At 40.5% G+C, this 16,735-nt stretch overlaps 1 protein-coding gene across 3 annotated transcripts in view; it reads right to left on the bottom strand.

Moving 5' to 3' along the window:
• Positions 1-10,040: 10,040 nt before the first annotated feature.
• The window catches only part of LOC128700519 (excitatory amino acid transporter-like), a 287,211-nt gene continuing 280,516 nt past the window's right edge, over positions 10,041-16,735 (bottom strand). For all 3 annotated transcript variants that reach the window (XM_070086958.1, XM_070086956.1, XM_070086957.1), the window contains one exon: positions 10,041-16,031. In XM_070086958.1, coding sequence (XP_069943059.1) covers positions 15,936-16,031 — 96 coding nt within the window. In that variant the 3' untranslated portion in view covers positions 10,041-15,935. The remainder of the gene's footprint in view (positions 16,032-16,735) is intronic.

Below are 16,735 nucleotides of genomic sequence, written 5' to 3'. Positions count from 1 at the left end.
ACCAATGTGTCCAAAGATCCCATGTATCAATAGAACCCATGTATCCAGAGAACCCCTGGATCCAGAGAACCCATGTTTCCAGAGAACCCTTGTATGCAGAGAACCCATGGTTCCAGAGGACCCATGTATCCAGAGAACCCATGGTTCCAGAGAAACCATGTATCCAGAGAACCCATTGTTCCAGACAACCCATGTATCCAGAGAACCCATGGTCCCTGAGAACCCATGTATCCAAAGAACCCATGGTTTCAGAGATCCTATGTAACTAGGAGGAGACAGAGTTTGCTTTCCTGGGGCTGGGATGGAGGATATTGTTAGCCGTCTGGATGACATCATGAGAGGTAATGGGAGCAATCCTATTATCTGTCTCAGTGCTGGAGGCAACGATGTTGGCAGATGTAGGAGTGAAGACCTGATTAGCAGGTATAGGTCAGCAGTAGAAATAATTAGGAGTAAGGGTGGGAACCCTGTCATATGTGGTATTTTGCCAAGGAGAGGAGTTGGAAATGAATGGTTGTCCAGGGCAATTGGTATCAATTGCTGGCTGGACAAATACTGTAAGGAAAATGCGGTAACATTCATTGACAACTGGGACCTCTTCTATGGCAGAAATGACATGTATGCCAGGGATGGGGTTCACTTATCTAGGTCTGGGGTGGTAGCACTGGCAACTGCAATGGAGGGAGCAGTTAGGACTCTAAACTAGGAATAGTTAGTGGTATGGGTTTTGGCAGGAAAACAGTGAAGTCCCAGTGTAGTAATATTACGAGTTCTAGGGGAACTAGTAATAAGCAGAACGAGGTAGATATTGAAAAGCCAGGGACTTTGGGTGATAAGGACAGTAATAGGTTTAGTAGAAAAACAGAAATAAGCAGGAAGGGTAAAGAGAAAGGAGAGTCTTTCAATGTTTATTATGCTAATTGCCGTAGTGCTAGGAATAAGATGGACGAGTTGAGATTAGTTGCTAGTGCAGGTAACATTGATGTATTTGCCTTAACTGAGACGTGGTTTAATTAAAAAAGTCGGGACATGCCTGCGGAATGTCACATTCAGGGTTTTAAATTGTTCCAAGTAGATAGAAGTATCGGGAAGGGGGGTGGGGTGGCATTGTATGTCGAGATCGCTTGAACTGTTGCATAAAAATGGGTATTAAGTCTGAAGTAACACATACAGAGTCTGTTATGATAGAATTTTCAGAGGGGCATGAAAAACTGATTTTAGGAGTGATATACCATCCCCCAAACTTAGATAGGGACCAAGGGAGACTACTATGGGAGGAAATTGTTAAGGCCACAAGGCACGATAATGTAGTAATTCTAGGAGACTTTAACTTTAGTCATATTGATTGGAATTTCTTGACTGGGAATTTAGAATCATACGACTTCTTAGAAGTAGTTCAGGATTGTTTTTTGAAGCAGTTTGTGACAGAACCTACAAGGGGAAATAACCTGCTTGACTTAGTTATGGCAAACAATGAATCCCTTGTTAATAATTTAGAAATTTCAGAGGAACTGGGTGCTAGCGACCACAAATCAATTACGTACAGTGGACCCCCGGTTAACGATATTTTTTCACTCCATAAGTATGTTCAGGTGCCAGTACTGACCGAATTTATTCCCATAAGGAATATTGTGAAGTAGATTAGTCCATTTCAGACCCCCAAACATACACGTACAAACGCACTTACATAAATACACTTACCTAATTGGTCGCATTCGGAGGTAATCGTTATGCGCGGGTCCACTGTACATTTAGCATTGAATGGAAGTATGATAGTAGCGATAACTCAGTAACAGTCCCAGATTTTCGATTAGCAGATTCCGATGGGCTTAGAGAACACTTATCATCTGTTGACTGGGGTAACGAAGTGAGCTATCAATATGACAGTTGTCTGAACACTATACATGCTGCTCAAAGAACGTTTATCCCATATAAAGAAATTAGATCAAATAGAAATGACCCAAAATGGATGAATAATAGGCTCAAATATCTACTAGGGCATAAGAAAGGAATTTGTAGGCATATCAAAAGAGGTGAGGGTCATCTTATGAATCAGTATATTGACATTAAGAGGGACATTAAAAAGGGGATAAGAAAAGCTAAAAGGGACTATGAAATTAAAGTTGCTAGGGATTCTAAAACTAACCCAAAAAGTTTTTTCCAGGTCTATAGAACAAAAGTTAGAGATAAGATAGGTCCCCTTAAAAATAACTATGGGCACCTTACTGACAAAGAGAATGAAATGTGCTCGATTTTTAATAATTATTTTCTCTGTTTTTACACAGGAAGACACTAACAATATTCCAGTAATTAATTTTTATAGTGGGCTAGAAGAGGATAAATTATGTAACATCACAGTCACTAGTGAAATGGTTGTGAAGCAGATACAGACTGAAGCAAAATAAGTCGCCGGGTCCTGATGAGGTTTTTTCAAGGGTTCTTAAGGAATGCAAAATGGAACTCTGTGAACCATTAACTAATATTTTTAATTTATCTCTTCAAAAAGGTGTAGTGTCTGATATGTGGAAGATGGCTAATGTAATTCCTATTTTTAAAACATGGGACAAGTTGTTACCGTCAAATTACCGCCCAATAAGCCTGACCTCAATTGTAGGCAAATTACTAGAGTCAATTATAGCTGAGATTATAAGAAGCCATCTCGATAAGCATAGCTTGATTAATGATACTCAGCATGGATTCACAAGAGGCCAGTCTTGTCTAACTAATTTATTAACTTTCTTCAGTAAAGCTTTTGAGGCTGTTGACCACGATAAAGAATTTGATATTATTTACTTAGATTTTAGTAAGGCTTTTGATAGAGTTCCACACCATAGACTGTTAAAGAAAGTGGCAGCTTATGCCATTGGGGGAAAAGTGCTCTCGTGGATCGAGTCATGGCTCACTGACAGGAAGCAGAGAGTGTCCATAAATGGGGTTAAATCCGAGTGGGGATCTGTAACAAGTGGCGTTCCACAGGGATCAGTCTTGGGCCCGTTGTTGTTTATAATATACAGTGGACCCCCGGTTAACGAACTTTTTTCATTCCAGTAGTATGTTCAGGTGCCAGTACTGATCGAATTTTTTCCCATAAGGAATATTGTGAAGTAGATTAGTCCATTTCAGACCCCCAAACATACACGTACAAACGCACTTACATAAATACACTTACATAATTGGTCGCATTTGGAGGTGATCGTTAAGCGGGGGTCCACTGTATATCAATGATCTTGATGAGGGAATTACTAGTGATATGAGCAAATTCGCCGATGACACAAAGATAGGTAGGATAATTGATTCAAACGTAGATGTTATGGAACTTCAGGAGGATTTAAACAAACTCTAGTCTTGGTCAGAAAAGTGGCAGATGCAGTTCAATGTAGATAAATGCAAGGTTCTGAAGCTCAGGAGTGCCCATAACCCTAGTACTTATAAGTTAAATGATGTAGAACTTAGCCATACAGATTGCAAAAAGGACTTGGGGGTTATGGTGAGCAGCAACCTTAAACCAAGACAGCAATGCCTAAGCGTACGTAATAAGGCAAATAGATTACTGGGATTTATATCAAGAAGTGTAAGCAACAGAAGTCCAGAGGTCATACTGCAGCTTTATACATCATTAGTAAGGCCTCACCTAGATTATGCAGCTCAGTTCTGGTCTCCATATTACAGAATGGACATAAATTCGTTAGAAAATATTCAGCGTAGGATGACTAAATTAATACATAGCATTAGAAATCTTCCTTATGAAGAAAGATTGAAGACTCTTAAGTTACATTCACTTGTTAGACGAAGAATGAGGGGAGACCTGATCGAAGTGTATAAATGGAAGATAGGTATTAATAAAGGGGATATTAATAAGGTCTTGAGGATGTCTCCAAGAGAGAACCCACAGTAATGGATTTAAATTAGATAAGTTTAGATTTAGAAAGGACATAGGAAAGTATTGGTTTGGAAATAGGGTAGTTGATGAGTGGAACAGTCTACCTAGTTGGGTTATTGAGGCTGGGACTTTGGGTAGTTTCAAATTTAGGTTGGATAAGTACATGAGTGGGAGGGGTTGGATTTGAGTGGGACTTTCACATCAGAGCTTATTTCTTGGGTGGCATTGAAAATTGGGTTGGGCAAATGTTTTGTTAGTGGGATGAATTGTAAAGGACCTGCCTAGTATGGGCCAACAGGCCTCCTGCAGTGTGCCTCCTTTCTTATGTTCTTATGTATCCAGAGAACCCTTGGTTCCAGTGAATCCATGTATCTAGAGATCCCATGGTTCCAGAGAACCCATGTATCCAGAGAACCCATGGTTCATGAGAACCCATGAATCCAGAGAACCCAAGGTTCCTGAGAACCCATGGTTCCTGAGAACCCATGTATCCAGAGAACCCACAGTTCCAGAGAACCCACAGTTCCAGAGAACCAATGGTTCCTGAGAACCCATGTATCCAGAGAACTCGTGGCTCCTGAGAACAAATGGTTCTTGAGAACCCATGGTAACAGAGAACCCATGGTAACAGAGAACCCATGTATCCAGAGAAACCATGGTTCCATAGAACCCATATATCCAGAAAACCCATGGTTCCAGAGAACCCATGTATCCAGAGAACCTATGGTTCCTGAGAACCCATGGTTCCAGAGAACCCATGCATCCAGAGATCCCATGGTTCCTGAGAACCCATTACTCCAAAGAACCCATAGTTCCAAAGAACCCATGGTTCCCGAGAACCGATGGTTCCTGAGAACCCATGTATCCAGTGAACCCATGGTTGTTGAGAACCCATGTATCTAGAGAAAGCATGGTTCCTTAGAACCCATGGTTCAGGAGAGCCCATGCATCCAGAGAAACCATGGTTCCATAGAACCCATATATCCAGAAAACCCATGGTTCCAGAGAACCCATGTATCCAGAGAACCTATGGTTCCTGAGAACCCATGGTTCCAGAGAACCCATGTATCCAGAGAACCTATGGTTCCTGAGAACCCATGGTTCCAGAAAACCCATGTATCCAGGGTTCCCATGGTTCCTGAGAACCCATTGTTCCAGAGGACCCATGTATCGAGAGAACCCATGTATCCAGAGAACCCATGGTTCCTGAGAGCCCATGGTTTCAGAGAACCCATGCATCCAGAGATCCCATGGTTCCTGAGAACCCATTACTCCAAAGAACCCATAGTTCCAAAGAACCCATGGTTCCCGAGAACCGATGGTTCCTGAGAACCCATGTATCCAGTGAACCCATGGTTGTTGAGAACCCATGTATCTAGAGAAAGCATGGTTCCTTAGAACCCATGGTTCAGGAGAGCCCATGCATCCAAAGAACCCATGGTTCCAGAGAGCCCATGGTTCCTGAGAACCCATGATTCTTGAAAAACCATAGTTCCAGAGAACCCATGGTTCCTGAGAACCCATGATTCCAGAGAACCCATATATCCAGAGAACCCACAGTTCCTGTGAACCCTTGTATCCAGAGAACCCATGATTCCAAAGAACGCTTTATTCCAGAGAACCCACGGTTCGTTAAAACCCATGTATCCATAGATCCCATGGTTCCTGAGAACCCATGGTAACAGAGAACTGATGTATATAGAGAATCCATGGTTAAATAGAACCCATGTATCCATAGAACATATGGTTCCAGAGAACCCATGTATCCAGAAAACCCATGGTTCTCAAGAACCAGAGAACCTATTTTTCCAGAAAATTCATATTTCCAGAGAACCCATGGTTCCTGAAAACCCATCGTTCCAGAGAACCCATTGTTCCTGGGAACCCATGTATCCAGAGGACATATGGTTGTTGAGAACCCATCTATCTAGAGAACCCATGGTTCCAGAGAATGCAAGCATCCAGAGAAGCCATGATTCCAGAGAATCCATGGTTCCTGGGAACCCATGGTTCCATAGAACCCATGATTGCTTAAAACCCCTAGTTCCAGAGAACCCATGGTTCCTGAGAACCCTTCGTTCCAGAGAACCCATGTATCCAGAGAACCCATGGTTCCTGAGAATCCATGGATCCTGATACCACATGTACCTAGAGAACCCATTGTTCCAGAGAACCCATTGTTCCAATGAAGCCATGTCCAGAGAATCAATGTATCCAGGGAGAACCCTTGTTTCAAGAGAACCTATGCATCCAGAGAACCCATGTATCTAGAGAACCCATGGTTTCAGAGAATCCATGTATTCAGAGAACTGTGGTTTCAGAGAACCCATGTATCCAGAGAACCCATGGTTCCAGAGATCCCCTGTTTGCAGAGAACCCATGTATCCAGAGAATCCATGTATCCAGAGATCCCCTGTATGCAGAGAACCCATGTATCCAGAGAACCCATGTATCCAGAAAACCCATTGTTCTTTAGAACCCATGTATCCAGAAAACCATTGGTTAAAGAGAACCCATGTATCCAGAGAATGCATGTACCCAGAGAACTCATGGTTCCAGAGATCCCCTGTTTGCAGAGAACCCATGTATCCAGAGAACCCATGTATCCAGAGATCCCCTGTATGCAGAGAACCCATGTATCCAGAGAACCCATGTATCCAGAAAACCCATTGTTCTTTAGAACCCATGTATCCAGAAAACCATTGGTTAAAGAGAACCCATGTATCCAGAGAACCCATGTATCCAGGGAACCCATGGTTCATGAGAACCCATGTATCCACAGAACACATGTATCCAGAGAATTCTTGGTTGCAGAGAACCCACGTATCCAGAGAACACATGGTTCCAGAGAACCCATGAATCCATAGAACCCATGGTTCCAGAGTACCCATGAATCCAGAGAATACATAGTTCCTGAGAACCCATGTATCCATCGAACCCAAGGTTCCAGAGAACCCATGTGTCCAGAGAACCCATGGTTCCAGAGAACTGATGGTTCCTGAGAACCCATGGTTCCAGAGAACCAATGGTTCCTGAGAACCCATGTATCCGGAGAACCCATGGTTCCTGAGAACCCATGTATCCAGAGAACCCATATATCTAGAGAATTCATGGTTCCTTAGGACCCATGGTTCCAGAAAACCCATGGTTCCAGAGAACCCATGTATCCAGAGAACCCATGGTTCCAGAGAACCCATGGTTCCAGAGAACCCATGGTTCTGGGAACTCGTGTATCCCGAGAACCCATGTTTCCAGAGAACCCATGTATCTAGAAAACACATGTATCCAGAGATCCCATTGTTACTGAGAACCCATGTATCCAGAGAACCCATGTATCTAGAGAACCCATGTATCCAAAAAGGCTGAGATCACCCAGAGCTCTGGCAGGGTTTAATCCTAAGTATGGAGCTAAAGTTAAAATTGTAGATCACTGGTTGATATGCTGCATCCCTATTTGCCCTTGTGTCAGACTGGAAGCTTGGAGGGGTGGAGAAATTATGGGATGAAGCAATGAGGACCAACCCAAATATCCCCATACAGCCAGATTCTAAATGTGTGGAAGTAACTTGATATCCCAAATATCAGACATTGTGTCAATGAAAGAGATATCCTTCTTGTTGTTTATATGTTGGGGGATTTAGCACTCTCCCATAATTAATTAATCAATTAAACACTTCCCTTCACCATGAGAATTTACCTAATTCCCTCCCCCACACCAAAAAAAAAAAAAACTTAAATCACAACCAAAGCTTTGTCTTGAAGCCAAGTATGTTGCCTTAAGCAGCTGGTAGTGCTGCTGTTGTCACACATGCATCAACTACTGGGCTTCTACCCATCAAACAGAATTGTTTGCTATACTTCTTGCACTCAAATGTGTGTATGTACCCAAGGCTGACTCCTTAATTTTAACTGATTCTATTTCTATAAATGCTCTTAACTCCTTGAGTATCAGTTGTGGCATGTTTGTGTCAGAAGTCCCAGATACAGTTATAGTAAGATTATATATAGACAGTGGAGTCAGAGTACACGTGTGGATTCCACCTTCGGATGGATGTGTGATAGAAGTGATGAATTGGCAAAGGCATATGCTTTGAAGGAGGGAATAAATTATAATATTAGGCTGTTAGTTTGCAGCTGTATAATCCTACGGGTTTAGCGCTTCCCCCTTGATTATAATAATAATAATAATAATGTTAGTTTGCAGTTTGAGAACAATACAAAAAGAACTTCAACTGAACTTCATTGACTTGAGACTGAGGTAGACTGACACCAGTCATTCTATCTTGGAGGAGCCACATGTTTATGGTACATTCAACAAAATATGCAGACTCTTGGGTGTCACTACTGCCAGGCTCTGGCTGAGTTACAAGTATTGAGTGGTTGCATCAACAGCTGATGTGAACATTCCTAAATGTAAACTTTGCCAAATGGACTGCTGACACCTTGCATCATTATGTGTTGGAATTCGATCAGCTGGAGGTTATTCCGGGGATCAACGCCCCCGCGGCCCGGTCCATGACCAGGCCTCCCGATGGATCAGGGCCTGATCAACTAGGCTGTTACTGCTGGCCGCACGCAGTCCAACATACGAGCCACAGCCCGGCTGGTCCGGCACTGACTTTAGGTATCTGTCCAGCTCTCTCTTGAAGGCAGCCAGGGGTTTATTGGCAATTCCCCGAATGCTTGATGGGAGGCTGTTGAACAGTCTTGGGCCCCGGACACTTATGGTGTTTTCCCTTAGTGTATCAATGGCGCCCCTACTTTTAATTGGGGGTATTTTGCATCGCCTGCCCAGTCTTTTACTTTCGTAGGGAGTGATTTCTGTGTGCAGATTTGGGACCATTCCTTCCAGGATTTTCCAAGTGTAGATTATGATATCTCTCTCTCCTGCATTCCAATGAGTACAAGTCAAGTGCTTCCAAGCGTTCCCAGTAGTTAAGATGCTTGACAGAACTTATATGTGCAGTAAAGGATCTCTGGACACTCTCTAGATCTGCGATTTCACCTGCTTTGAATGGAGATGTTAATGTACAGCAGTATTCCAGCCAATTCAGAGCCAACTCTTCCACAAATGTTCAAGAAATGTCAAACTGTTTTATTACCAACCATTCTGGAAGAATACCCTGATTCCTCATATTGTTAATAATGCATTTATCACTGTAACTTGTTTAAATTCAATAGTACCCTGCTAAAATATAAGCTAATATCAATAATTAAAAACCACTTATAAGCTACCCTGCAATATTTTTATGACTTTATTCTTTTTTATAACACACAGACCTCCCACTGAAGTAGGGTGACTCAAAAAAGAAACACTCACCATTATTCAAAAAATCACTGTCTTGCCAGAGGCACACAGATATGACAGTTCAGATGACCCTCCAATCAGCGAATACTTTATTTCATGTCTGCATAAATAACTCGTTACGGTTGTAACCATTTATAAAGTAAATAGTTCATTACCACTTTAACTAAGCTGTCAACACTTTATGGCCTCATCTCAAGACCCATTGTTTGCCTTTAATATTGAGCCTGTCATCCAGAGAATGGGGGATGGGGTGCATAATTTTTTTTTTTTTTTCAACAAGTCAGCGATCTCCCACCAAGGCAGGGTGACCCAAAAAAAAAAAAAGAAAACCCCCAAAAAGAAAATACTTTCATCATCATTCAACACTTTCACCTCACTCACACATAATCACTGTTTTTGCAGAGACACTCAGAATACAACAGTTTAGAAGCATATGCATATAAAGATAAACAACATGTCCTTCCAAACTGCCAATATCCCAAACCCCTCCTTTAAAGTGCACGCATTGTACTTCCCATTTCCAGGACTCAAATCCGGCTATATAAAAATAAATAAATAAAAAGAAGCATAATACGTATATCTGTATTAAACTATTACATAATTTCTATCAGTTCTCGCTGTATAGCCCTTGTGGCTTAGCGCTTCTTTTTGATTATAATAATTCTATCAGTTCTCAAAGCTTCCTCTAATGATATTATTTACTAATAATGCAACTTCAAGACAAATTCTGTAGTTTCTCTTTCCAACCAGATTGCCACCCTTAAGTCTCTTCTATAAAGAAACTGGTGCTATGTCTGTCCTGATCTGTAACACACCTACAGGAAGTGCAGTAGGAGAAAAAAAATCATGTCATTTTAGTAGTGTAATATGTCTTTTTTATTTATAATCTCGTCAAAAAATGTACTTAGCTGCATATAACTAATAATATTTGAGTTTCATTAACTATTAATGTGAAGAGTTTTATCTGACTAAATTTTTTCCTAAGACAAGTATTTTTAGTAATTACAACTGATTTATTTCTAAGACAAGTTTTTCTAGGAATTACAACTACAATGGCACTGTACCATAGGTAACATCCTAAGTGTCAGGCAGTAGTAGTGAGTTATTCTAGTAGCAGCTCCAGGACTTACTCTTCATAGCTGAGGGAATCTTTGGACTCAGTTGGTTATAATTAGTCATGAAGATTAGTTGCTTTATGAGCTGCAAAGCCTATCGACTACACGAGGCTCATCAAGGCTACATGTAACCTGTACACCAATAGTCAAAAACACTGTAATCAATAGGACAAGGAGTGTACAAGCACAGACACATCGCTCATTGTACAAGTATGTATATAACTACATCAGCAGTGAAATTAAAACTCTACTGTAAAACTCTGAGCTCATTCCTGGAGTTTTCTGCTTTATTTTGTAGCCTACAAGTGCCTCCCTCCAAGGGGAGGGGGGTAATGAACAGAGGTATATTAATGTCTAGAGGGCTCACTGCCCAAGTAATTGGAGGTATCTTTCCCTTCACTGTTTTTGATTATAATAATAATAATTTCCCTTCACTGGATCAAATCTGATTACCTCCCAGTCTCTAGGTATTGTATGATCATTGCAGGTTTATCATTTCCTCGTGATGATGATGATTAATAATAATAACAGACAAGATAAAAAATTGCTTATGAATATGTGTTCCAGTACATCAGTTAGCACTCAGTCATAGCTTCTCATAGCAAGTACTTTTATTTATGTCACCTTTGAGAGTTCAAACAATAGCAACAAAAAACAAGGTCAACTTTTCCCAAGGGAGCTGAGGAGTGTCTCGTCTTAACATGCATCCAGGGCTATCTCTATAAAATGTTGGTGAGGGGCTCTTGATTTAGGGAATTGGATCTGTGCTCCAGTTCCCCAAATTAAGCCTGAATGCCTTCCACATTCCCCCCCCCCCCAGGTGCTGTATAATCCTCCGGGTTTAGCGCTTCCCCTTTGATTATAATAATAATATCTCTATGAACATAAATAAGTTGCAATATGCAGTTTATGGCATTGTACTGAGATGTTTCATCCACTGGGACTTGATCCACTGATAAACTACATGGGATAGCAAAGTCGGCCCACATACTGGCCTAATTTCAAAGGAAGAAGCTTCTATTTGGCTGAACATATTACTGTAGGTGACATCACCTCCACATCAAAACAACACAACTGCATGAGGTGTGAAAGACAGTAAATGTAACCCCAGTTTTTTAAGAAAGGATACAGACAGGCAGCATTAAACTACAGACCAGTGTCACTGACACGTATATAATAAGTATGTAAAATTATGGAGAAAATTATCAAAAGAGTGGTGGAGCACCTAGAAAGGAAAGGGCTCATACATGACAACCAGCACGACTTCAGGGAAAGGAAATCCTGAATCACAAACCTGAGCTCCACAACAAGGTAACAGAAGACAGGAGAGAGGGGGAAGGGTAAACTGTATCTTCTTGGACTGTAAGGCAGCTTTCAACACAGTACCACACAAGAGACTGGGTGAGAAGCAAGAGGAGCAGGCAGGAATAGCTGGGAAAGTACTGCAGTGGATCAGAGAATAACTGACACGAAGGAAACAAGATGTGTTGGTATGTAACAAGGTGTCACGGTGGGCACACATGACAGAAATGTCACTGACGTTTTTGGTTATTCTAGGTAATTTACACAATGATAATTGTACCTATGTGAACCTGTGCCTAAATAAACTTGCTAGTCAGAGGTGTCCCTGTTTGTAGACAATGTGAAACTAACGAGGAGAATACAAGTACACGAGGATCAGGTAAGTCTAACAAGGGTATCTGGACAGCTTGCAAGCCTGGTCTGACAAATGGCTCCTAGAATTTAACCCCAAGTGCAAAGTCATGAAACTTGGGGAAGGACAAAGAAGACTGCAGATGGACTACAGCCTAACAATAACAATTCTATTTCTTTGCACAGATTATAATGTGTGAATGCATATAAAACATGTTGATAGGTACAAAGAAAGCCATGAACATGCTGGGGTATTTTGGGCAGACTAAGGGGCCAAAGGCTGCAAAACCCACTTGAGGAAAAGGATCTTGGGGTGAGCATCATACTGAGCACATCTGAGGTGCACATCAACCAAATAAACACTACAGCACATGGACACTTGGTAAACCTAGGAATACTATTGCAACATCTAAGTAAGGAGTCATTCACGACACTGTACGCTGTGTGCGTCAGGCCCATATTGGAGTATGTAGCACTGGTCAGACACATCAAGAAATTGGAGAAAGTGCAAATGTTTGCAACAAGACTAGTCCCAGAGATAAGGGGCATCCCCTGCAAGGAGAGTTTAAGGAAACTCTACCTGATGATACTGGAGGACAGGAGGGATAAAGGAGACATAATAATGACATAAAATACTGAGAGGAGCTGACAAGGTGGAGAGGGCCGGAATGTTTCAGAGATGGAACACATGAACAAGGAGGCACAACTGGAAGTTAACTCAGATGAGTCACAGGGATGTTAGAAAGTATTTTTTCAGCCTTAGAGTTATCAGGAAGTTCAACAATCTGGAGAATGAAGTAGTGGAGCCAGGATCCATATGTAGCTTTAAGATGAGGCATAAAACGGCTCTTGGAGCAGGGAGAGAGTGGACCTAGTAGCGACTAGCAAAGAGGAAGGGGGGGAGGCGAGATGTGAATCAACCCCTTCAATCACAAATAGGTGAGCACACCTCACTATCTCTTCACTATATCTTTCTACCCATTTCTAAGAGAACTGATAAAGTCCCTGGTGGATGAAACTTTCACTCACTAAAATGCCATAAACCGCATTGTGTCTAATTTACACACTTGTCAGTATATTCTACTACTGACATATACTGTACTTCTGTGAATGAACATTCCCCTCACAGAAGGATGTATTTGGTGGTGAAAAATCTCTGATACACTATATACATAATCAAGTAGGTTACAAAATATATTTGTAAAAATGGAAGCCCTTCAGGGGATGTCCAGTTCACCTGTAGAAAGTTACAGTTAGGAATAGGGAAAAGTTTATTTTTTTTTTAAGTTGGATTGCTCATTACTGAACCAGGCAAGCTTTCTTTGTGCCTTTAATTAACCTTGACAAAAGTCAAAATATCGTACAACAAACACTGTTCATGTGCTGCCTCATAACGGTTACTAAGAGTTTACAAATAACTCTATTGCTGTAGTAGTAACTACTATGTCCATGAATCTTTGCTACAGTGTAAGTCAGACTCAGAGTATCTGAGAGCCTTTATATCATGGCTTTCATGAAGAACAGGAAATTGGAATAAGTGCTATAATATCTTCATGCTTTAAAATTGTCAACAGCGCATTGAGTAGGATAGGTAAGTGCATCACGAAACTATTTTGGCAGTATCACTTTTTAATTTTTTTTGTACTAGTAATTTAAAAAGTTGTTTATAAACTAAAATACATAAATTTAAGGATTATCAACTCTGCCCTTCTACCATTGTACTGAATGTGAATTTTAAAACATCCAATCAATGCATATAGTGCATGAGAACCTGGAGTCTACCTGGAAGTTATTCCGGGGATCAGCACCCCCGCGGCCCAGTCCACGACCAGGCCTCCCGGTGGATCAGGGCCTGATCAACCAGGCTGTTACTGCTGGCCACATGCAGTCCAACATACGAACCACAGCCCGGCTGATCTGGCACTGACTTTAGGTATCTGTCCAGCTTTCTCTTGAAGGCAGCCAGGGGTTTATTGGTAATTCCCCTTATGCTTGGTGGGAAGCTGTTGAACAGTCTGGGGCCCCGGACACTTAGAGGTGTATTTAAAAATTAAAAATCTAATAATCTCACTTATACAGTATGAGGACAATTTTCTGTACACTATTAAAATCTGCATGATATGTCAGTACAAAGTGGATGCAATATGAAGACACAATATATTTCTCTGAGGTCAATGAAGAATACATGCACATAATTACACTATCGGTAGTTCAAAGTACATCACAAGGGCTACATACATACTGCTGCACAACACACAGCCCAGTCAACTACACACGCTACTGTATCAAGCAATGGCAAGAATCCTGCAGTGAAGCCGCACTGTCAAGCCTAGCTAACACTTTTACATTCATAGCTATTAATACAGTGTAGCAGCAAGATGGGTTGAGGAAAGATCTCCTTTGTGCAGATGTGTAAGCCTTACTGAAATTTCTTATCATAGAAATATGCCGTTATGCCTAAACAGCCTATCAGTAAGTTATCTCTAACAGTTGTTTCACTGTTGGATTTTACCCGACATGGGTTTCATTAAAATAAATGAAATGTCTGTATGTTTATTAGTTATAATACTTAAGTTTAAAAATCATTCATAAAATTAGGTTTTAGTAGCTAAGAAATGTTGAAGCAAACTAATCAATTAGTCAATTTGCCAGGAAAACTGCAAACAGACAAAATGAAACTACATGTAAATTGGAAATTTGAGAGACTCAGCTCAATTAGGAGACTTGATTTAAGTACAGCACCAGGCTGCATTTCACTGAAACCAAATTTAACAAAAGCTATGAAGACTGTCCTTTATAATAAGCGTAATCTCCAACCACCTACTTCTCACCCAAACTACTATATATTACTAAACTATATAATACTAAACTAGGTTTTAGGAGATCTGACTCCACCTGGTCCACACATTCTATTGCACTCATGGACCTAACATTCAGTACCTAGTTAGATCCACATGTGAAGTTCCAAAACATTGTTGTATGTAACAATGCTAAGTTAGGAATAGTGCATAAATTCTTAAATTTATCATTTCATTAATACTGAATACCTTATTACAGATAAATGATTAAGTATTAAAATGGACTATGTCAGTCACACAAATATGAGGGAGATCAAAATAACACTGACTTGGGGGTTGACATTGCACAGTTTCATGCCGAGACCTATGGTCTGTTAGACCCCAAGCCACAGATTTTTGACCACTCGTCATATATGGCACTCATACTTTGTAGATATTGTATTTTACTGCCATGGTTATAAAGGGAACATCAAGTATAGATACTCAGGGTACCGAGTGACATGCGTAAAAAATAGCACCCATTACTATTTAGTGTACAGAGTAGACCTAACCCTGTCCTTGCTTTATTTTGATCAGTCCTAATGTCTACTGAACAATTAAATACTTGATAGAAATACAGTGGAACCTCAAAAATCGAACTGCTCCCAACACAACCAATTATGTAAGTGTATTTTTGTAAGTACTTTTATAAGTGTATTTTTGAGGGTCTGAAATGGACTAATCTAATTTACATTATTCCTGATGGGAATAAATTCATTCGGTAAAGGCACTCGAACAGCCTTCTGGACCGAAGAAAGTTCGATATTTGAGGTTCCACTGTATAGTAATCTGAATAATTTCAAGCAGTACTCAGAATAACTCCAAACACAGTAATCTGGATATTTTCAAACACAATAATCTGGATAATTACACTAGCACAATACTCCAGATAGCTCCAGACATTGCTATGCATAATTCCAAACAATACAGTACAATATCTGGTACTGTGAAAAACTAAGGTGACTTAGTCTCTTAGTGTATCATAATTATGTTTAGTCAAACTGGTTATCTTTCATTAAACAAACTGTTTGTTTCATTTGTAATAAATAACAAAACTTAAAATAAACATATACACACAAGTGTGTTTTTCCAAGTTTCTTTGATTTTCCTGCTTACTAAGGTGTTAATCAACGTCTCTTTTTCTATATCTTGGTGGTGTTGGTATCCCGAGGGAGTGACTCCACCTCCACATGAATCTCTCCATTGTTTCCAATTTTACCATTGGTAATGGAGGAGTTCTGGAATAGAAGATTTACATATTTACATTCATGTTAGTCAAACAAAACTGGATGATATAGAAGGTAAAGCAGTTATCAAGCATTAGCGTTATTACATTTACTGTTGGTGTTATGTGCTGGTAAAAGATTTCCTGATTTAAGGTAACTGGAGTTACCCTTCCTTAATCTTTTTTACAGAAATCAATTTTACAGGCTAAGAACATATACTATCTCAGCTTACTGCAAAGCCCAGCCCTATCTAAGGTATAGTACCAACCCCCAGGATGCAACCCACAACAGTCAACTAACACCTAGTTACCTACTTACTGTTGTATTTCCCCATGAATATAAAAATAATTATGATAATGGATTTTACCCCAACAAGGGCACAACCTAACTATTAAGGTGTGATGTGACTCACAACGATTGTTACAAGACCATTAGTTTATAAATAGTTCATTGCTACTGTAGCTTGCTTAGCTATCAACTTTCTGGGCTCAGCCAAAGGACCTAATCGTGTGTGTCTAATCGTGTTGATACTGCCCACAGGATGGAAATTGTGTGACTACCACCTGCAGGATGAGTATGGGGTGACTACCACCTGCAGGATGGGTATGGGGCGACTACCACCTGCAGGATGGATATTGTGTGACCACCACCTGCAGGATGAATATGGTATGGAGAGAAACAGTATAAAAAAAACAACAAGATGGAAGAAGCAGCAT

This window comes from Cherax quadricarinatus, chromosome 20, assembly GCF_038502225.1.
Source record: "Cherax quadricarinatus isolate ZL_2023a chromosome 20, ASM3850222v1, whole genome shotgun sequence".
Taxonomy (NCBI): Eukaryota; Metazoa; Arthropoda; class Malacostraca; order Decapoda; family Parastacidae; genus Cherax; species Cherax quadricarinatus.
The sequence above is the reverse complement of the archived record's forward strand: the minus strand, read 5'-3'. Positions and strand labels throughout refer to the sequence as shown.